Source organism: Helianthus annuus, chromosome 14, assembly GCF_002127325.2.
Source record: "Helianthus annuus cultivar XRQ/B chromosome 14, HanXRQr2.0-SUNRISE, whole genome shotgun sequence".
NCBI lineage: Eukaryota > Viridiplantae > Streptophyta > Magnoliopsida > Asterales > Asteraceae > Helianthus > Helianthus annuus.
Window position 1 is genome coordinate 122,390,506 of NC_035446.2, and position 23,125 is coordinate 122,413,630.

General features: G+C 40.2%; 1 protein-coding gene across 1 annotated transcript; it reads right to left on the reverse strand.

Moving 5' to 3' along the window:
• Window positions 1–723: 723 nt before the first annotated feature.
• LOC110909244 (mannitol dehydrogenase-like) lies at window positions 724–2,479 on the reverse strand. The gene is made up of 5 exons (XM_022154281.2): window positions 2,302–2,479; window positions 2,109–2,222; window positions 1,457–1,970; window positions 1,201–1,354; window positions 724–1,113 (listed from the first exon to the last, which is right to left on the reverse strand). The coding sequence occupies exons 1-5, from the start codon at window positions 2,397–2,399 to the stop codon at window positions 911–913; spliced, it is 1,083 nt and encodes a 360-aa protein (XP_022009973.1). The 5' UTR covers window positions 2,400–2,479; the 3' UTR covers window positions 724–910.
• Window positions 2,480–23,125: the final 20,646 nt, after the last annotated feature.

A 23,125-nucleotide genomic window follows, 5' to 3' on the forward strand; every position in this document is an offset into this window, starting at 1 on the left:
ATTACATATTTTTGTATAACGTTTGGTGATATTTTGTATAACTATACATAATTTTCTACCAATATGTAATTGCGTGATATGCATTTTACTCTCATATATGTATAATGTTGCATGAATTTGTAACGTTACGTGATTATACTCTCATATATGTATAATGTTGCATGAATTTGTAACGTTACGTGATTATGTACAAGCACGTAATTAAGTACTTAACATATTATTTACATAGATGATTATACCTTGTCTTGACGGAGATGTGGTAGATTTTTATGGTTTCTTACACTTCACACTAACTATTTTAATCTCTTGTACATTAAATCCCCTAATCCAACAAAATTACTGCAAACAAGTATATGTGGAATAAAAACAAAGAAGAGTAATATGTATCACCAGAAGAATTAGCATATAGTTTTCTTCACTTTTTCTTCTTCATGCTGTAGTTGAAGGCAGAAGGATCCAAAACGATGAAATATATTCCCACTAATAATCCCCCTCCAGTAGCCGGTCGGATGCAAAGACTGGAATTAAAACAATGAAATAGGTGTCACGTTGAAATAGGTGTCGTACCGGTAGTCGACGGGACGTGTAGAATGCGAACGGTGTCAAGCCGAACTTTTTCCCATACAAAACGGTGTTGAATCGGGTTTTGAGAAACATACATAGCCGAGATGTTTTCACATGGGGTACATATATAATAGCAATAAAATAAAATTTAAATGCATAAAAATGAATAAAATTAAATTTAAATGCATAAAAATGGGATTTTGTTAGTTTGATACATATATTAACAATACCAAAAACAAATGCATACAAACGAAGCCTTAGGACTCTCACTTCCCTATAACATGCTCACAAATACTCAAAACTATAAAGACAAATACAACATTCAGCAAGAACTTCAAGAGTCAACCTATTCAGCCTTGATCGAGTTGGCTACATCGATCACAAATCGGTACCTCACATCCGATTTCAACAGCCTCTCCATGGCTGTGTTCACATAGTCTATCGGTATCAACTCTATATCGGCAGTTATCCCATGCTTTGCTGCAAAGTCAAGCATTTCTTGAGTCTCTTTAATTCCACCAATGTTACTACCCGCAACAAGCTTCCTTCCTGTTAAAGACCAAATGTAACACCATTTTAAATTAATTTCAACAGCTCGCAGAAAGCAAAACAGAATTTAATGGTCAAAATTGTTACCCATGATCAACGAAAATGCTGCTACTTCAAGTGGCTTCTCAGGTGCACCAACAAGAACAAGCTTTCCATGGGGTGTAAGTGCATTAAGCAACGGCGCAATTGGATGATTTGCGGACACTGTGTCGATGATGCCATCGAGTGTGCCTCTAGCAGCCTATTAACATGATCAAACAAAACACAAATTAAAATCCACAACACAGCAAATGAATCAAGAATCATATACCAATTACCAATATTCTTTAATATAGATTCTCACCTGCATTTGAAGTTCATCTTTACTGTTTACGAAGTGGTCAGCTTTAAGTCCCTCAATTGCTTCTTTCTCCTTAGCAGGGGAAGTACTAAAAACAGTAACTTCTGCCCCAAAAGCCTTAGCCATCTTCACAGCAACATGACCGAGCCCACCGAGCCCAACCACGCCCACTTTCGTACCAGGCTTGTCCAATCCAAAGTACTTGAGAGGGCTGTAAGTTGTGATCCCAGCACATAGCAACGGTGCACCAGAATCAAGTGGTAAGTTCTCCGGCCAACGGAGTACAAAATGCTCATCTGAAACCATGTGATCGGAGTATCCACCGTACGTCTGTGTGCCATCAAAGTTGGTGAAACCATAAGTTTGTACCTGCTTATCGCAATACTGTTCATAGTCAGAAGCACAACTTTGACATGATCTACATGATCCCACCAAGCACCCAACCCCAACTTTGTCTCCAATCTTGAAATTCTCCACTTTGCTTCCTACTTCTGTCACCACACCAACAATCTCATGCCTGTGTTGTACATTCGGAATACAATTCTAATCAACAAACGCTAACAATAAATATAAAGCTAAATAAATAATGGACCGACGTGTCACTGTTACAGTGTTAGATCGAAAACATAATTCCATTAAACAAGAGAAACTCTACCCTGGAGTAATCGGGTACTTGGTAAATCCCCATTCGTTTTTGACAACGTGAAGATCGGAATGACAGATTCCGCAGTAAAGAACTTTGAACCTCACATCTTTCTCTCCAGTAGCCCTGTAAACATACAACAAATAAGATAAGCAACATGAACTCGTAACTGTGAATAACATAACTATGAATGATAAAAGAATACCTTCTGGAGAAGGTGAGAGGGGAAAGTAATCCAGACGTGTCGCGGGCCGCATAACCATACGCCTTGATCGGATGCTCGGATTCCGGTGAGGTTGCCATTGTACGTGTAGCTGTGTACGTAGTTGTGTAAGTGTAGGTGTGTAGTTGTGTTGTAGAGGGTTGTGGATTGAAATGGTGGTAAGAGGGTGGGTATAAATAGGCCAAGGAAGGAGGAACCAACTACGTAAGCAATTGCATATGAGTGAATGCTGATGCCGCTTTTTCGGAGCATTCATATTATTCTATGCATTTTGGAGATGTGACAGGACGGTCAACGAATATGGATACTTTTTGTGATTGTAGAGTTGTCTAGACCAAATTTGCTGCTTCTCTCTTTTTCTAGAAATAACATGTGTTTCCTTCTAAATTTTCTAAAAAAGGGAACGATTATTATTGAAAACTTTGTTAAAATGTATTTAGAGTAAATTGTCATTTTAGTCGCTAAGTTTTGTCTAAATTTGTCATTTTAGTCTAAATAGTCTTTTTTTTTTCTTCTGGTTACCTAACTTTTCTCTTTTTTTCCATTTTGATCACATCTTTAACCAGGGGTATTTTGTGGATTTTCATTTTAAATGTTTTCAATTGTCATTTTGATCCAATTCCAAAAAATCAAAAAAATTCCAAAAAATCAAAAAAATTCCAAAAAGTTCTAAAAAATAATAAGAATTCTAAAAAAATCATAAAAATTCTAAAAAACAAACAAAAAATCCGTTTCGGCGCGAACCGTTTCGAACCCGAACTGTTTCGAGCTGAACCGTTTCAACCTGTACCGTTTCGACCCGAACCGTTTCGAGCTGAGCCGTTTCGACGCGAACCGTTTCGACCCGTACCGTTTCGACCCGAACCGTTTCGAGCTGAACCGTTTCAAACGGTACGGGTCGAAACGGTGCAGCTAGAAACGGTTCGGTTCGAAACGGTTCAGCTAGAAACGGTTCGGCTCGAAACGGTACGGGTCGAAACGGTTCAGCTCGAAACGGTACGGGTCGAAACGGTTCAGCTAGAAACGGTTCGGTTCGAAACGGTTCAGTTCGAAACGGTTTAGCTCGAAACGGTACTTGTCGAAATGGTTCAGCAAGAAACGGTTCGGTTCGAAACGGTTCAGCTCGAAACGGTTCAGCTCGAAACGGTACGGGTCGAAACGGTTCAGCTCGAAACGGTACGGGTCGAAACGGTTCGCGTCGAAACGGTTCAACCCGAAACGGTTCGGGTTCGAAACGTTTCGCGCCGAAACAGATTTTTTGTATTTTTTTAGAATTTTTTAGAATTTTTATGATTTTTTAAAATTTTTATTATTTTTTAGAATTTTTTGGAATTTTTTTGATTTTTTGGAATTTTTTTGATTTTTTGGAATTGGATCAAAATGGCAATTGAAAACATTTAAAATGAAAATCCCCAAAATACCCCTGGTTAAAGATGGAGTTTTTGGATGGAGTTAGTGTATGTGATCAAAATGGCAACAAAAGGGAAAAGTCAGAGACCTAGAGGCAAAAAAAAAACTATTTAGATTAAAATGGTAAATTTGGACAAAACTCAGGGACTAAAATGGCAATTTACTCATGTATTTAATTGTCTTAGTATTTATCGTATTATAAAAATAGTTTATTTTTAAAAATCTTTTTCATTATTGTATTATTGTTTTATAAAACTTTGAAATTGTAGAGTATTTCTAAGGGAAGAATTATTTCAAGTTGACTTATATCGAAAATTTTACTTTTTTATGAAGATTTATTTCAAGATAAGACTAATGAATTTAATTGTAATTAGTATTTACTAAAACATTAATGATAGTGTAAAAGGTTTATTTATTTCAATATAAGACTGATGAATTTAACATCTTTTCTTGTCGATTCTTGTAACTTTTTGAACGCCTTTTTTTAGCCTTGACAGGTAATGAAGGAGCTTTCACAAAAACAGACCATGATAGGTAAATACCATCCACAAGAAGAAAGCCTCGTCTATAATATCGCTCGTTAACATAGAATGGACAGATGGGTGCGGTACCATCCGTTACGGTTGGGAACAACGACGACGTGTGCAAAACATTGATGTCGTTGTTTGAACCTGGAACACCAAAATATGAATGGCAAAACCATAAATCATTCTACGTCACCGCTTCAAGTATGATTGTTGGTCTTTTAACGTCACCCCTAACATACGCCCCTCGCAACTCTCTTGGACAATTTCTTCACTCGATATGTGCACAATCGATGCTACCGAGCATCCCTGGAAAATGCCATCTAGCCTCATGTGCGACGTAAATACGTGAGATGTCGTGTCTCGTCGGTTTACGTAAAAACTCTTTACCAACAATTTAATGACCGCGTTACAAAAAAATTGCAGACATTCACGTGAAGTTCTGTCCGACATAGCTAGGTATTCATCAAATTGATCGGGAGGGTTACCTGTCGCTAGTTGGCGAATGGCGGACGTGCATTTTTGTATCGGCGTGAAACTTGGTTTGCCCCTCGCGTCGTAACCTTCTTGAAACCATTCTTTAGTTGCTTCGATGTCTCCAACAATCTTTAAAATAATTCTTTTGGTAAACGAAACCGATCTCTAAACATTTCGTCATTGTAGACCGGATTCTCCACAAAATAAACGTTCATTAACACGTCGTTGGCAAGTATACGATCACGATCCACCATTTTCTTCTTTGGGCGGTTCGAACTTGCTTCAAGTTCGTTATACACCGACAGTAAAAATTCAAGCGTCTCATTGTCGGAAGACGATTGGCTATCGCTATCGCTGTCAATCGGAAACGATAAAGATGTAGGAAAATCCATTTGTGAAATATGTAGAATGTGTGATATGTATTTGTGTTTTGGTGTGGGTGAAATGGTATAAAAATGTGAAGTATATATAGATTGTTTAAAGGTTTTGTTTATTAAACATAACGTTAAAAAATAAACGGTCAAAAACATCAAACGGTCGGATTTTTTGATTTTTCACACGTCATTAATATCACGCGTTTTATGTTTAACGCGTTGAAAATGACGGGTGGCAGCGGTGTGTTCTAATGTTTCACGCATGATGGGGTGGTATAATGGACCACCCCAGGTGCCCTTATTTTTTGAACGGAAACTATTATTGAAAAACGCTCGACCAACAATAAGCTAGACAAGGGCAAACAAAAACAATTATACATCAATGCATATTCAACTAAGCCAAGTCAAATCAACCTTTTTGGATCTAGTTCTAATCCGCAAAAAAAAACTGTAAGCTTTGATCTCTCCACATATGCCATCCACCTTCACCAAACCGGTGTTGAAAACTACATTGTTGCGCGATTTCCAAATGATCCAGCAAGCAACCATTATAATCGATTGAGCCATTCTCTTTCTTTGGTCTGAGCCACTCACAAACTTATGCACCTCAAAAAGATCTTACATCGTAAACGCTAAGATCGGGTTTATGCTGCACCACGTACTAACAATTTGCTAAACAACCGTAGCCACATAGCATTCAGAAAACAAGTGGGTCGCTGACTCAGTCACTAACTTGCACACTGGGCAGACCGACTACCCAATCAAAATACCACGCCTCGTAAGAACTTTAGTAGTGGGCATCCTGTTCCAAATTAATCTCCAACCAAAATGTTAACTTTCTTCGACACCCAAGAATTCCAATTCCAGCTTTTAAAGAGATTTCTAACTTGGTTCCGACTTGGATAAAAGAGATTTCATCGAGGCCACGGTGAATGTGCCAAAATTGCCTTTTTTTCTATCGCCAAGAATCCACCCTGCTCCTAAACCTCAGGTCTTTAACCAGATTTTCAAAGACTACAGTTTGATCAGAGATCTTGCTTTCCACCGTTTGGTTCTTCCATTCCCATATACAATCCATCAAACCGTCCCTTTCCTTCAATCTATCTGCCACCCAACAACGTTTCTTTGATTCTTGTGCGAATAAGGTTGGAAAAGTATCTTTTAAAAGCTGATTTCCAACCCACTTATCCAACCAAAAACGAATCTTGGCTCAGTCACCTAATTTTTCTTCAATAGCTTTGGCAATCAACACAGTGTTTAAACCAAAGCATTATCTAGATTTGCGATCACATACCACGTACCTGTCAAAGCTTTATTTAAGGGCAAAGCTGGCCAAGATCAAGGCGTACAATGAAGAGCTGAAATCAAATTTCTCCATAAGCTACTATCTTCCAACTTATACCGCCACCTGTATTTTCCGAGGAAATCTAAATCAAACACTTTGAGGGAACATAAACCCAATCCTCCATTTTTTAGGAACTATCACTTTATCCCACGCAACCCAACACATCTTTTTCTTATCCCCTGTTTCACCCCATAAAAAACGTCTTTGCCTGGCTTCTAACAATTCAATGACATTGACCGGAGCTTTGTATAGCGAGAAGTAATAAGTTGGAAGATTCTCCAACACCGCTTTCCCATGGAAAGAGAATTCACTTCCCACCCTGCCAAGCGGTTATCAAACATGTCTAAGACAGGATGCCAATTATTGATTCCACTCATTTGAGCGCCCACCTTCAAATCCAAATAAGCAAAAGAAAGGCTTTTGACTTTACAATGTATAATTTGGGCCATAAGATTACACTCTTTCACGGTTGTCCCCGCCCCAATTAAAGGAGATTTGTGGAAATTTATTTTCAACTCGTATAAAAGGTTGAAGCATCTAAGCAACCTAGCAAGAGCAAAAGCGTTAGTCAAGGACCATCCACAAATTATAAGAGCCTCATCTGTGAAGAGGAAATGCGAAATGTGAGGTCCACTGTTAGGTGTCGAAAAATCCCCCAAACAATCTATACTATCTATAATAACAGATTATGAGCTGATGTAAAACTGCCTATGTGTCAATTTCTAAGGTATGCCACATGTAATCGCTGATGTCATAATTCCTTTTTCAGTATTTAGATATGTATGTATAAATCTTTCCAAAAGTCACGAATGATTATTCAAAATCAACCACTGATGATTCAAAATCAAAATTATGGCTCCAAATTCAAAATTCAAAATTATGGCTCTAGATATATAACTTATCATCTTCTTCAATCAATTACCCTCTCTAATCAATTTCTCTCTCAACTCTCTCTCTCTCTCTAAAATTCACAGTCTTTTGAAAGATAAATCATTCGGTTCACAGTAGCAGGCCCCTCTTTTGAAAGATAAATCTTTCTTCTTTGGAAAGAATCTGGAATTATTTCAATTTCTTCTTCATATCGAAATCTTCTGCCCTAATTCTGTCTGCCGTCCTTCAGCCTTACGGAATCTTCATCACAAAGGTACAATTCCATCTCTTTGTTGAACGAGTTTTTTATTGAAATTACTAATTACTATGGTTGTGAGTAACAAGTTGATTGTTAATTTAGGTTATGGGGATTTCCGTGTCATCAGTATATATCTGTGGTAGAAGAAGAAAGAGTTTCAGGTATGAGAACCAACTTAAGAGTTATTAGTTATTAGTTATTATAAAGGAAGATATGTTCTTGCTTATAAAGGTGAAGTTAGAATTGATGACAACGTTATCGGAGAAAGGTCTGGTGGCAAGAAGAAAGACTTTCAGGTATGAGTTTCAGTTTTATATATAGATATATAGATCATTATAGTGTCGGTGTATAGGCGTAGAACGTAATGGTTATTAACGTTTTGGTTGAATTTTATAGGCGTAGAGCGGAAACTGCTGGAGAGGTGGAGGCTTGCAAGCGATGTAACTGTAAGAAATCCAAGTTTTTGAGGCTGTATGTAACTTTGTTGAAGAAGCAACCAGTGAGAGTGTTTTGGTGGAAAACTTGGAGGGGTCGGTGACGTTGTCAAGGTTGTCAGGAAATGCAAAGTGATAGCATTTCCTGACAACCCTCGACAATGTCACCGACCTCCTAATCTGAGCGTGACCCTCTGAAAATATAAATGTTTTGCAACTTCACCATGAATAGAGAAGAAAGAGACAGTTGGGTTTCTACCTCTAGTTGTGTTACAGCCGAATCAACGGGAAATTCAGCACCAGTAGTTGTTGATGCATGAATATGAAGATTGAATTTGTGAGGTTCAGTTAATAATCGACTGATTGAAATTATATTATTTATTGTATTCACCATTGTTAAACCAAAATGATTGAATTTGTGAGGTTCAGGAATATGAAGATTGAATTTGTGAGGTTCAGCAGCAGCAGTTGTTGAGAAAAGCGGTTTAGGTAAATTAAATGAAGATTGAATTTGTGAGGTTCAGTTAATTTAAGACTGATCCTTATGCTAATCTCAATGGAACTGTTAGCAGCGAAGAATCTTATTGGTGCTAATCTGAATGGAATGTTGGATCCTTATGCAATCATCACTTGTGGTTCAGAAAAGCGGTTTAGGTAATATATAGTATAAATTAAGTTTGTTGTGAAACATGTATTTGGCAAAGGTCTGTTTTATGTTTGAAACGTCTGTTTGTTGTGAACAGATGTTAGAATATCAAACAGATGTTTCAAACGACTGTTGGGTTAGACAGTGTTTTGTGTAGAAAATAGTGGTTGAAACCACTGTTGGGTTAAAATGGTGGTTGAAACCACTGTTGGGGTTAAAACGGTGGTTCAAACCACTGTTTTGTTCCAACGCCTGCTTGAAATATTGTTCGGTTAAAACGGAGATTTGAAACCATTGTTGGGTTAAAACAGTGGTTGGAACCACTGTTTGGATGTGTGTTGAAAGTGTTTGGATGTGTTGAAAGTGTGGAAGCGAAGGGTAATAAAGTGGTTTTGTGATTTGGTGGTTTCATATCAATGTAGTTCTTTCCATTTACGTTTTTTTCTATTTGTATGTAGTGAATTTGGCTGAATTTATGAAATGTTTTAAGTGCTTTTTTCGAAGAACCGAGACGAGAGGGTTTTTGAACTAAAGTATATGGATACATCAACACATCTCCTGCTAAGAATAAAGGCAGAATGAAATCATACCGGTGGATGGTTAAAAGGAGAAAAATTACGGATCTCACCTTAGATAGTTGGAACAATTTTGTAAAACTTGGATTTTGTACAGGCTTCTCTGTAGTTTGTTTGTTGTTTTTGTTCTATTTGGGGTGTATTTGTTCTTATGTTATGGCTAATATAGCAGTTATCAGATAGAAGCATTAGCTCAGGCAATTAAGGAGAACACTATAGTGTTCTTGGAGACGGGATCAGGCAAGACGTTGATCGCGATTATGCTTTTATGTCACTACGCTTATCTGCTGAAAAAATCCTCCTCGTGTATTGCTGTGTTCTTGGTAGTTGGTACCCACTGTTGTATTGGTCAAACAAGTATGTCGGTTGACTTAGTTATTTCTTGAACATGTTTTCAACATGTGGTTAAAGCATACTAATGGAAGCTTTGTTTGTCTTATTAGTAAGCGGAGTATGTGAGAAAGCACCTTGATTTGAAAGTGGAGGAGTATTGGGGTGAAAAAGGTGTTGATTTTTGGAATGCTGCTGATTGGAAGAAACAATGATATCAGAATCAGGTATGACAAGTCAACATTTGACTTTTTTGTTGACCGCATACAATCTCATCAGAATTTCGACTAATGATCAAATACGTAAAGTACCTCTGAGGCAGATAAATGCAGTCTTGAGTAATAAACTTTTATTGTGTTACTCTTTACCTTTGTTGTATCATGTAGTTTTTATTTTTCAATTTAAACTGAACACACGTATATGTTATACATCATTCTTACAGCTATTGGTCATGACCCCTGACATTTTAAGGAATGCATTGAGGCATAGATTCTTAACGTTGGATATTATCAAGGTGTTAATATTTGATGAATGCCACAACACAAAGAAAAATCATGCGTATGCTATCATCATGAGGGTATATTAATGAACGTAATTTTTAACGTTATTAATTTGTTTTAGTTGAGTTTAAAAATTGAAATAATATTTGTTCAAACCACTGCTTGAAACTACTGTTCGGTTAAAACGAAGGTTTGAAACCATTGTAAACAGTTTTTGAAACCACTATTTGGATGTGTGTTGAAAGTGTTTGGATGTGTTGAAAGTGTGGAAGCGAAGGGTAATAAAGTGGTTTTGTGATTTGGTGGTTTCATATCAACGTAGTTCTTTCCATTTACGTTTTTTCTATTTGTATGTAGTGAAATTGGCTGAATTTATGAAATGTTTTTAGAGCTTTATTGGAAGAACCGAGACGAGAGGGTTTTTGAACTAAAGTATATGGATACATCAACACATCTCCTGGAAAGTATAAAGGCAGAATGAAATCATACCGGTGGATGGTTAAAAGGAGAAAAATTGCGGATCTCACCTTAGATAGCTGGAACAATTTTGTAAAACTTGGATTTTGTATAGGCTTCTGTGTAGTTTGTTTGTTGCTTTTGTTCTATTTGGGGTGTATTTACTCTTATGTTATGGCTAATATAGCAGTTTTATATTAATTATGCAAAAGAACAATTTCATCAGCATTTCAATATTAAAGTTTTCAAATTAGAACAAGTTTTGTTTGGGCCAAATAAGACTGCTTTTAATGAAAGTTTGTGCGAATGTCAATTCATCAAATATTTGTTCACATGATAGTTTACATAGACAAAAACTTTTATCATTATGGTTATTATAATACTAATACATACTTTATTTAACATTATTTTAAAAAGATATAGAACTAAAGAGCACAATTTAAATGATATATTATAATCTGAATTTGATGCGCCTCTTTTGTACACACCTCTTTTGTTTGGATTGAACCCTATCAGAGGAACAGATAATAAGAGCCAAAACTGGTTCACATCAGTGGATTCATCATAAGCAGCTGTTTGCATTAGACTATCCCCTTGAAAGTGGTTATAACATCTGATGGCCCTCATCCATTGTTTGTATACTACTGTCCATTAAGTACTGCTTGTGTACAACAACTGCTGAAGACAAGGTGCTGCTACTTAATCTACTGTCCTAACTCAAGTGCTGCTAAAGAGCAAGCCCTGCTTGGAATCAAGCAGTGGCAAAAATCAATATGATGAACACACAAGAATCAAAACCAAAACACATTGAAAACCACTGATCCGATCAGTTCTTAATATGAGGAACCCAAATCATGGAATCAAACCAAAAATCAAAACCAAAACACATTCAAACCCACATTCAAACCCTCTATGTAACACCCCGTATTTTCGAATGTCAAAGTCAAAGTCAAAGTCCAAGTCAACTTTGACTTCTTTGACTGTTAATGTTTCTTTTTACTTTTTGTATTATGTGGAGTAAGTGTTGTCTAAATGAAATGATCGAATGTTTAATCAATGCGACCGATTTACGACTATGAATAGTAGGAAGTAACAATGCGATAAAGTTAATCAATCAATAATCAAGTTAATCGACTCATCAATCAAACTCGAGACTTGAATTATGCGAACTCTGGTGTTATTATACGTGTGTGTGTGTGCCTTATGTGTTACTTGTGCGTGTTTACTTATATGTTTGGTGTGGAATTCAAGCGAATCAATCGAAAATCGAAACGAAACTCGAAAAGCAATCAAACTCAATCGAAACCGACATCGAAACGTGAAATGTAGATGCTTGTATGTAGATATAGTGATTGGGACTAAAAGTAATTTGACTAGGAACTCTATCGTATTCGTATCATCGTCCATCGAAATCGAAACATCGAAAATCGTCGCGAAACGCTCAAAGTGGGTCGCGGATCAAACAGGAGGCATCCTGGTCGAACAGGCCAGCCGATCGGCTAGCATCTTCCTAGCCGATCGAGCAGCCCATTCGATCGGAGCTCCTGGCCGATCGGCTGCCACTTTCCTCTTTTGGAGCCTATAAATAGGGCTGTCATTGTCACACTTTCTATTTTTGGAAAGCTCTGACCGAACCAGCCTTCTTCTTCACCTATTCTCAGATTTCTCTCAACCCCGGTAAGTTTTCACTCTAATTCTTGTACGTTTTTTATCATTGCATGATTCTACACCTTTCTATCTTTCAAAACTCGATTTCAAACCGCGAAATCACCAAGATCTGAGTGTTCTTGGGTGATGTCATCATGGTGTTCTTGAAGAACACCAAACTTTGGCCTCATTCAACTATGAATAGCTTAGATCTGACCGGTTTCCACATGAACAAGCTAAGATTTGTAAGAATCTTAACATTTTTATAAATAATTTCCAACTTTCTTCAAACTTTTACACTCAAAACCTTAAAACCGGTAGAAACGAAGCGTGAACCGGCTGACTAATCATTCTAACAGTTGAGAGGTTCAAGATTCGGATTCTATACACAAGGTTCACCGACGATGGGTTAAACTCTAAACCGACTTTCCGAACCGTTCACCGGCCGGACTTGGGTGATTCCTGCCCGAGCCGAAGAAACGAGTAGGAACGGAGGATATCACAGTTCAACTCGTTATTAAACTACCTCGATATGACAACAAGTAATTAAACAGCCAAGAGTTAGACGAAAGGCCGACCAGGTCAGACTTGCTGGCCGAACGGCTAGGCTGTTCGAACAGCCCAGCCGATCGAACATGCCAACCGATCGACCGGGCCAGCCGATCGGCTAGCACATGGTGTCTCACTTTTCAAACTTCCTGAGGTATGGTATTGACGAAGTGATGTTCGATCGAGTATGCTACTCGATTGGTAAACATTACTCTTCGGATCATGAGATACTATGCTTCAACACTTAATTGATTTTACAACTCGTTCGTAGTAAAGAATGCCAGCCGATCGAACAGTCTGACCGATCGAGCGACATCCTGTTGAGAACCACTTCGAAAGTTCCCAGCCGATCGGTTAATCCGGCCGATCGAACAGACTGTTCGATCGATCGACCTGAAAGGTAAGAACACCTTAGTGCTCTCATATACTACAACGAAAACTTCAAAAGTTCAAATCCTCAAACACAAACACACCATAGGAAGAAACAATCCACTCGAATGGCCCAGCCGATCGAGCCTACCGGCCGATCGAACAGGACTGTTCAACGGACCTACCAGCCGATCGAACAGCCCGTCCGATCGAACCCGCCATTCGATCGACCAGCCCATTCGATCCATTCACACTTGTCTGTTTTTCCACGTTACTCATTGTTGTGCTATCAAACTATTCAGGCTGACCCTACTCTCAGCGCTCCCTTCAATCCATAATCAATCACTGTGAGTATACTCGATCCCTTTTTGCTTTTAGCACTTTTGGGTGTTACATACGTCGCTTATATCAAAACACGAACGATCACACTACTCAAACTATTGAACGCTAACCAATATGCATGTATTACGTGACTTAATGAATGCTTGTTGATTGTGTTTACACGTGGAATGTTGTCTACCTGCCTTAACGACATAGTACTATAGTTTGGACTCAGCACCCGTTTACATGGGGGTTGTTAAGGACAATTACTTGCATGGATTACGGTGGTAATCATGTATTGCGAACCGTCTCGGACGGTCAACCCGCAGTCATTGGTATCGATAGGTCCATGTCGATAATTAACATGCTTCGTTTTCCTCTGTGTACGTGTTGGTTATGCGTAAACTATTCAAACTCTACATGCTATTATCAAACTTGTATGCTCACCTTTACATTATATGTATTGACTTTATTTTAACGTATGTGACAGGTGTTTAGGATGCTTACTTGCTCTATCTGCTGTGAAATCGAGGCTAGGAAAGAGGCTAGAAACCAAGACAATTTATATTAACGTACTTAAATATGAGTTGTCGGAACATGTTTTGTTTGAAGGATATCTATGTCTGTAATAACTAAATTTATCTTATGGGTCACGGTATGGGACGTGATATTTAAACTATTCGGTAATAATAGTTGTTATGGAATTTCTTTGAACAATTTGTTTCGCTCAGTGCCATGCCCTGATGATTCCGCCATCGGTTGGGGTGTGACAGATTGGTATCAGAGCCATAACTATAGGGAATTAGGTTAGACACGACCTAGTCCGGGTCGCTGTCTTAGACACCTAGACTATAGTTAGGAACCAACAGACCCAGTTCATGTGCCTTATTCTGCAATTCTTCACTATCGCTGCACTCGAATTTTCAATTAAAGTCAGGCGATTCGGTCAGGAATAGGTGTGAAAACCGCAAACTCCCGACTAAATTGACTGACTTATGATGATTATATCCATTTACTCATGCTTATCATGACCTTTCAATAACATACGAGGAGAATTATACCAAATCAGGAGTGAAATCCCCATTTTGATGAAAATCCTCCTTAGGTTTTCTTAAAACAAGGAAGAAATTGCTAAGCCAAGGGGTGAAACCCTAACCTTGGTAGTTTGTTCTGGACTTTATTTATCTCACCAAGGCATTCGACGGACTCCAACGACCTGAACTCACAAGTATGACCTAAGGAATGTGTGTTGAATGCCCAAGAATCGAGGCAGAAACACGACCCTTAAGGTCGAAAGTGACGACAAGTCCACTGTGAATAGTCGGATTACTTTGGGCAGTCGATGTCTAGTAGCCGCAGACAATTTACCCCTCGATTTTATGTGTTTTGATTCTGAGAACCGCAGCCGCGTACTCTGATGACTCGTTGATTTTATGTGTTTATGTGTGCTTTCCCTGTTTTTGTGTTTATATTTTGGGATATTATTCGATTTTGCTATCATTTCAATCGACACACACGACTCGTACTGTTATTCTATCCCTATTCGATCTCCAGTTGCTGCAATCTAGACGATATTATGCTAAGCCATGCGACTAAGTTAGGCTATACTATACTGTGCTATTCGATATGCTAAACACGACCACTACATTCGAATAACTCGCAAAACTTAGAGGCAGTCAGGATACTGTATGTGCTACTAGGAGAATTACGTGACATTATGTGCCTCTGTGATTAAATGCGTATATGCCTTTTGTGACTAAGTGCTTCTGTGCTCTACTTGCTTATGTGCTTCTGTGGTTATGTGGATTCTGTGCTTTCGTGTCTATGAGATTACGTGATATGTGTTTCGACGTGATTCTAAGCTTTAGATAGTAGTAGACGTGTGAGGTGAGATTCGAATTCGTTGTGTTGAGTCCCATGACGATGTCTATTGCAGACCATGTCGTCGTCTGGATCCCGACACCACCTGACCCGTCAAGAAAAGAGAGACCGACGCCTCGCTGCTATCATCTCCAAGCAAGTGGCGAAAGCCGTGAGTGAGGTGTATGAAAATGCCAGCAAAACGTCTGAGGAATCCCGAGCTGAAAACCCTAAGGATTCAAGCAAGGCTGCTTTCAGCTTCAAGCAGTTCAAAGCATGCGGACCAAAAGAGTTCACTGGCGAAGATGGTCCTACAGCCATGTTTCACTGGTTCGACTCAGTCGAAGTCACTCTGCGCCAGAGCGGATGTCCTAAACATCTCCGCACTCTCAATGCTACCGGCGTCTTCCAGTCCCGTGCTCTAGACTGGTGGACGGCCAAACGAAACAAGCGTGGAAATGATGCAGCTTACGAGCTAACATGGGAGGAGTTGAAGGCAATTATGATCGACGAATTCTGCCCTCCTCATGAACGCCAAAAGCTGGAGGACGAGTTCTGGGTAATCAAGCAGAAGGATGGAGACAATGCTGCTCTGACTGCTCGCTTTAAACAGCTTAGCATCATCTGTCCCGATCAGGTCAAGACCCCAGATCAAACCATCAAGAAGTACATTCGAGCTCTACCCGACTGTGTAGCCGACTTTGTTCACGCCGCCAAGCCAACAACGATTGAAGAGACTTACCTACTCGCCGCTGAGATCAATGACAAGCGAGTGAAGTCTGGTTTTTGGGATAAGCAAACCAAGTCTCTGCACCAAGCCACCGCAGCACCCACCGACTCATCTGCTCAATCCTCCAAGTCATCAAGAAGAAAGAAGAAGAACAACAACAACAGCTCCAGCAACAAGAGCTGTGCTGCCGCAACAACTGCTACTCCTCTACAAGCTGTACCAGCTCAGCAGCAACAGCACCACCGCTCAGCTCCATTGATCAATGCACCGCTAGCAAAGCGTGCACACACAGGCCCTCACCCACTCTGCCCAACGTGTTCGTATCATCACCCGGTGGGTCTGGCCTGTCGTTTTTGCGCTCACTGCAACCTTTACGGTCATTTCACTGCGAACTGTCGCTATGGTCCCCGTCAAGCCCCAGTTCAAGCCACCGTCAACCAAGCTCTACTCCCTGCCCCGCAAGGCCAACAAACAGCTCAAGCACCAGCAGCCAATGCTCGAGTCTGCTTTGCATGTGGTGACCCTAACCACTTTGCAAACAGGTGCCCGAACAGGGTGGTTAAGCAAGAGCCCCAGCAGCAACAGCAACAACAACAGCCTCAGCAACAGCAGCAAGCAGCCCATGCCCGAACCTTCAACATCAATGCCCGTCAGGCTCGGGCGGATAATAACGTGGTTAATGGTACGTTCCTTGTGAATGGTATTTATGCATCATGTTTGTTTGATACTGGAGCCGATAACTGCTTTGTGTCGTTTGAATTCGAGAAGCTCCTTAGTCGTAAGCGCTCTTATCTGTCCTCGTCATTCGAAGTCGAAGTCGCTACGGGAAGAACTATTGCCGTTAATTCTGTACTCCATGATTGTACTCTCGAGCTCAACAATCACATCTTTCCAATCGATCTTATTCCGATGCAACTCGGAAGTTTTGATATCATAGTAGGCGTGGACTTTCTTCGTGAAAACCATGCTGAAGTTGTGTGCTTCGAAAAGATGATTCGATTCTCGCTCGCAAACGGTGATCTTCTATGTGTATACGGTGAAACAGCGTCGAAAGGTCTCAAGCTCATGTCGTGCGTTCAAGCCAGCAAGTATCTCCGCAAGGAATACCGAGCCTTCTTGGCCAACATTGTAGTAGCTGAGAAGGGAAAGAAAAAGAAAGTTGAAGTCGAAGATGTTCCAGTGGTCCGTGAGTTTCCTTAGGTGTTCCCTGAAGATCTCCCCGGACTACCGCCAAGTCGTGATATCGATTTTCGTATCGACCTCATTCCTGGAGCTAACCCCGTTGCCAAATCCCCTTAACGGCTCGCACCATCCGAAATGAGGGAACTCTCGAATCAACTCCAGGAATTACTCAAAAAAGGCTTTATTCGCCCAAGCACCTCTCCTTGGGGCGCGCCAGTCCTTTTCGTCAAAAAGAAGGATGGATCGTTCCAGATGTGCATCGACTATCGGGAATTGAATAAGCTAACCATCAAGAACCGATACCCCTTGCCCCGAATCGATGATTTGTTTGATCAGCTACAAGGTGCATCATGTTTCTCTAAGATCGATCTGCGTTCAGGATATCATCAGCTACGGATTCAAGAGGAAGACATTCCTAAAACCGCTTTTCGAACCCGCTATGGCAACTACGAATTTGTTGTTATGCCCTTTGGTCTAACCAACGCACCCGCGGTTTTTATGGACCTGATGAATCGCGTGTGTAAACCTTATCTTGACCGTTTCATCATCGTGTTCATCGACGATGTCTTGATTTATTCCAAAACGAAAGCCGAACACGCGCAACATCTATGTTTGGTTCTCGAGTTACTCCAGGGGAACCAACTCTATGCCAAGTTCTCCAAGTGTGAATTCTGGTTAGAAGAGGTTCAGTTTCTGGGTCATATCGTGAATAGTCAGGGTATCCATGTCGATCCCGCGAAGATTGAAGCTGTCAAAAGCTGGATTACGCCTAAGAACCCGTCAGAAGTTCGTTCTTTTCTCAGACTAGCGGGCTATTATCGACGATTCATTGAAGGATTCTCCAAGATCGCTGTGCCACTTACCGCTCTTACTCATAAGGACAAGCCTTTTGTGTGGGGAAACGCACAAGAGACTGCTTTTCAAACCCTCAAGCATATGCTATGCAACGCTCCGATTCTTTCGCTGCCCGACGGAAGCGACAACTTCATTGTCTATTGTGATGCTTCTAACCTTGGTCTCGGTTGTGTCCTCATGCAGCGAGACAAGGTTATAGCCTACGCATCTCGTCAGCTCAAGATCCACGAGAAGAACTATACAACCCATGACCTCGAGCTAGGCGCGGTTGTCTTTGCATTGAAGATTTGGCGACACTACCTGTATGGCACTAGGTGTACAATCTACACTGATCACAGGAGTTTACAACACATCTTTAATCAGATAGAGCTTAATATGCGTCAACGCCGATGGGTAGAACTTCTCAACGATTACGACTGTGAGATCCGTTATCACCCAGGCAAGGCGAATGTGGTTGCTGACGCACTCAGCAGAAAGAGTTACGTGCTCAGTACCCGAAACATCCAAGCCCAACACAAGCTCGAAACCCTTATCCGCGAAGCTCAACATGCTTTCTTTAACGAGCGTACATTGAAGAAAGAAAGGATCTATCACGATGGAGCTCAGTTGGTAAGCAAATCCGATGGGATATTCTATTATCTGGACCGAATTTGGATCCCTAAGCGGACCGAATTGCGAAAGATTATCATGAATGAAGCCCAAAAATCTTGGTATTCTATTCATCCCGGTGCAGATAAGATGTACCAGGACCTTCGCTATAATTACTGGTGGCCGGGCATGAAACGAGATATCGCCCTCTACGTTGGAAGTTGCTTAACTTGCGCAAGAGTCAAGGCTGAACATCAAAGACCTTCTGGCTTACTCGAACAACCGCCGATACCTATATGGAAGTGGGAGAGTATAGCTATGGATTTCATAACAAAACTCCTGCCCACGCCATCAGGTCACGACAGTATTTGGGTCATAGTCGATCGTCTAATGAAATCAGCCCACTTTTTGCCGATACGAGAAGACTATAAGGTGGAGCGACTAGCCCAAATCTACACCGACGAGATCATTTGTAATCATGGTACGCCTCGTGACATCATTTCAGATCGTGACGCTCAGTTGACTTCGCGATTGTGGGAAACGTTTCAAGCGGCCCTTGGTACGTCGCTTAATCTGAGTACTGCATTCCACCCTCAAACCGACGGACAGACTGAAAGAACGATCCGTACTCTTGAAGACATGCTCCGAGCGTGTGTCATAGATTTTGGTGGTAATTGGAACAAACACCTGCCATTGGTGGAATTCTCGTACAATAATAGCTATCATGCCAGCATTCAAATGGCACCTTTCGAGGCTTTGTATGGTAGAAGATGTCGATCGCCTATTGTGTGGCACGAGATCGGTCACTCGCAACTAACCGGTCCCGAGATTCTACAAGAAACGACTGACAAAATCCCCCAGATTCGAGACAACTTGGTGAAAGCTCGGAACAGACAGAAAAGTTACGCCGATAAAAGACGCAAGCCCCTTGAATTTGAAGTTGGTGACTACGTACTCCTAAAGGTATCCCCTTGGAAGGATGTAGTCAGATTCGGCAAGAAAGGGAAACTGGCGCCTCGATATGTGGGACCTTTTAGGATTCTGGAAAGGATCGAAAAAGTCGCCTACAGACTCGAACTACCGGAGGAACTCAGTAACGTCCACCCGACTTTCCACGTCTCTAACCTCCGAAAATGCCTTGCTGATCATGATCTAATCGTACCACTCGACGATCTTCAGGTCAACGAGACCTTGCACTTCGTGGAAAAGCCTGTCGAAATCATGGATCGCCAAACCAAGCAACTCAGGCGCTCACGCATCCCTATCGTGAAGGTCCGATGGGAGGGCAAACGAGGCGCGGAGTTCACTTAGGAACTCGAAAGCGACATGAAGGCCAAGTACCCGCAGTTGTTTAAATAAATAGATCTGAAGCATCAAATTGGTAAATCACGGCGTTGTGTAGCCTTCGACCTAATTTCAGGACGAAATTCCCTAAACAAGGGGAGGCTGTAACACCCCGTGTTTTCGAATGTCAAAATCAAAGTCAAAGTCCAAGTCAACTTTGACTTCTTTGACTGTTAACGTTTCTTTTTACTTTTTGTATTATGTGGAGTAAGTGTTGTCTAAATGAAATGATCGAATGTTTAATCAATGCGACCGATTTACGACTATGAATAGTAGGAAGTAACAATGCGATAAAGTTAATCAATCAATAATCAAGTTAATCGACTCATCAATCAAACTCGAGACTCGAATTATGCGAACTCTGGTGTTATTATACGTGTGTGTGTGCCTTATGTGTTACTTGTGCGTGTTTACTTATATGTTTGGTGTGGAATTCAAGCGAATCAATCGAAAATCGAATCGAAACTCGAAAAGCAATCAAACTCAATCGAAACCAACATCGAAACGTGAAATGTAGATGCTTGTATGTAGATATAGTGATTGGGACTGAAAGTAATTTGACTAGGAACTCTATCGTATTCGTATCATCTTCCATCGAAATCGAAACATCGAAAATCGTCGCGAAACGCTCAAAGTGGGTCGCGGATCGAACAGGAGGCATCCTGGTCGAACAGGCCAGCCGATCGGCTAGCATCTTCCTAGCCGATCGAGCAGCCCATTCGATCGGAGATCCTGGCCGATCGGCTGCCACTTTCCTCTTTTGGAGCCTATAAATAGGGCTGTCATTGTCACACTTTCTATTTTTGGAAAGATCTGACCGAACCAGCCTTCTTCTTCACCTATTCTCAGATTTCTCTTAACCCCGGTAAGTTTTCACTTTAATTCTTGTACGTTTTTTATCATTGCATGATTCTACACCTTTCTATCTTTCAAAACTCGATTTCTAAACGCGAAATCACCAAGATCTGAGTGTTCTTGGGTGATGTCATCATGGTGTTCTTGAAGAACACCAAACTTTGGCCTCATTCAACTATGAATAGCTTAGATCTGACCGGTTTCCACATGAACAAGCTAAGATTTGTAAGAATCTTAACATTTTTATAAATAATTTCCAACTTTCTTTAAACTTTTACACTCAAAACCATAAAACCGGTAGAAACGGAGCGTGAACCGGCTGACTAATCATTCTAACAGTTGAGAGGTTCAAGATTCGGATTCTATACACAAGGTTCACCGACGATGGGTTAAACTCTAAACCGACATTCCGAACCGTTCACCGACCGGACTTGGGTGATTCCTGCCCGAGCCGAAGAAACGAGTAGGAACGGAGGATATCACAATTCAACCCTCACCAAACCAGGTATCTGTACGAATTAATTAGTATTTAATTACTGCTCAATTACTGTGCTTGCTTACAGTGGTAAATAAACTTCTACATGATTTCTGAAATATGCATAACCATGCCTCATACTCTATTTGCTGTCACTCTATCATTTACATACAGAACTTTAGTGACAACCTTGATGCACAAAAGCACAGTAGCACAATGAACGGATAACCCAGTAAACGTGCTAACATAGCCAGCACCAGGCAGGCACTACCTCTAAGGCCTGTATGAGCCCGAGATAGTTTGCCACACTAGTAGAGAGTGTAGGGAAATGAGGGTTGTAGAACTGCGTCACTAGGTATAAGTTATAGTGACCGGATGTGCCTAAAACGTACTTTAAGTACAAAATTCAGCACTTTAAATAATAATTCAGCATTAAGCTACCTAATAAAGTGCCAAAACATGAGAAAAATATTACTAGACACTTTTCAATGTGTCGGGAATAAGTTGGGTCACAAAAAATAATATTAACGACACTTTAAAGCTTTGTTAAGCACTTTAACGGATCACTATCCAACCGAACAACCGGACTTTACCCGTAACATAAAAATATTGTCATCAACATTGTTTCTCTTTTTCTGAGCCAGTTAGGGTCCCCGAATACCCTAACACCCGTCACAACTTACTACATGCTAGTAACCAAGTTAACCTCCAACTTAACTTAACTATATCCTAACTACTTAGTTGAAATTGAGCTATGTACCCCCCCCCTAACGAGTTAGGTTCCCCAAGGGAACAAATACTTACAACTTTTGATTAAAATAATCTATATGCTTAATATCTAGGAGGCATAATTTCCAATGGGTAAATGTGGTGGAATGGACTATAAGATGAACCATTAGACTTCACATTTCAAACACTTCACCACACTTAACAAGTCATCTCTCCCTCCCTCCTCTCTTACCTTCGGCCGACCACACAAGCACCACCACCGCCACTTTTCGATCTTGATCAAGCTATTCCAAGTATATACAAGGGTTAAGGATTGCGTATAAGGAAGCTCGGTGCACTCGGATTGTGAAGGACCTCGCTACATTGCTTTTATCCACTCGTTTTTCGACTAGTTTCTTCCCTAGCCTTGAGCTAGTAGTAAGTGACTCTAAACGACTTCTTGATCTATTCTAAAGTGGTTAAAATAAACTTTGTCGGTTAAAAATCGTGAACATACAAGATTACATATGAAAAGTTTACAAAAGTGATAAATATGTTGGATAAAAGCTATGAAGTTGTGTAAAACTTGTAAGACTTGTTTTATTGTGATTATTTAGTGTTGATCTATGATTGTAGTAGCTCGGATCGTCATCTAACCCGGCTAAGTCATGTCCATGAAACATGACCTAGAGTATGTTTAAGTGTAAAAGGGGTTAAATGATGAACACTACTACACATTAAGCATGAACTTGTGTAAAGACAATATTTCTTATGAAATAGACTTGTAAACTAGTAGATCTACGGATATACAAGTGGTATTTTCAAAGGACCACGCGTCAAAGAAATCATGTTTTCTAAAACCGAGTTTTACATGAACAAGAGTGATTTTCGTAAACACACAAGTGTGTAGACACTTGTGTAACACAAAGTTTTGACAAAAGAACTATTTTTGTAAACATTGACAAGAAGTTGTAAAGATGTAACTTCTTTAAAAACGAGACTTTCAAGAAACCGGATTGATTTATAAAAAGGTCTACTAAAAATATGGAAAGATACTACATATTTTAGATAAAACCACAAGTTCATGTATTTTTGCGATTTATATCTATTTTAGTTTGATGGT

Coding starts and splice junctions, on each gene's coding strand:
- LOC110909244 (XM_022154281.2), bottom strand. CDS start 2,399: ATGGCAACCTCACCGGAATCCGAGCATCCGATCAAGGCGTATGGTTAT. Junction 2,223..2,301: donor CCTCTCACCTTCTCCAGAAG/GTATTCTTTTAT, acceptor GTATGTTTACAG/GGCTACTGGAGAGAAAGATG. Junction 1,114..1,200: donor AGCATTTTCGTTGATCATGG/GTAACAATTTTG, acceptor GGTCTTTAACAG/GAAGGAAGCTTGTTGCGGGT.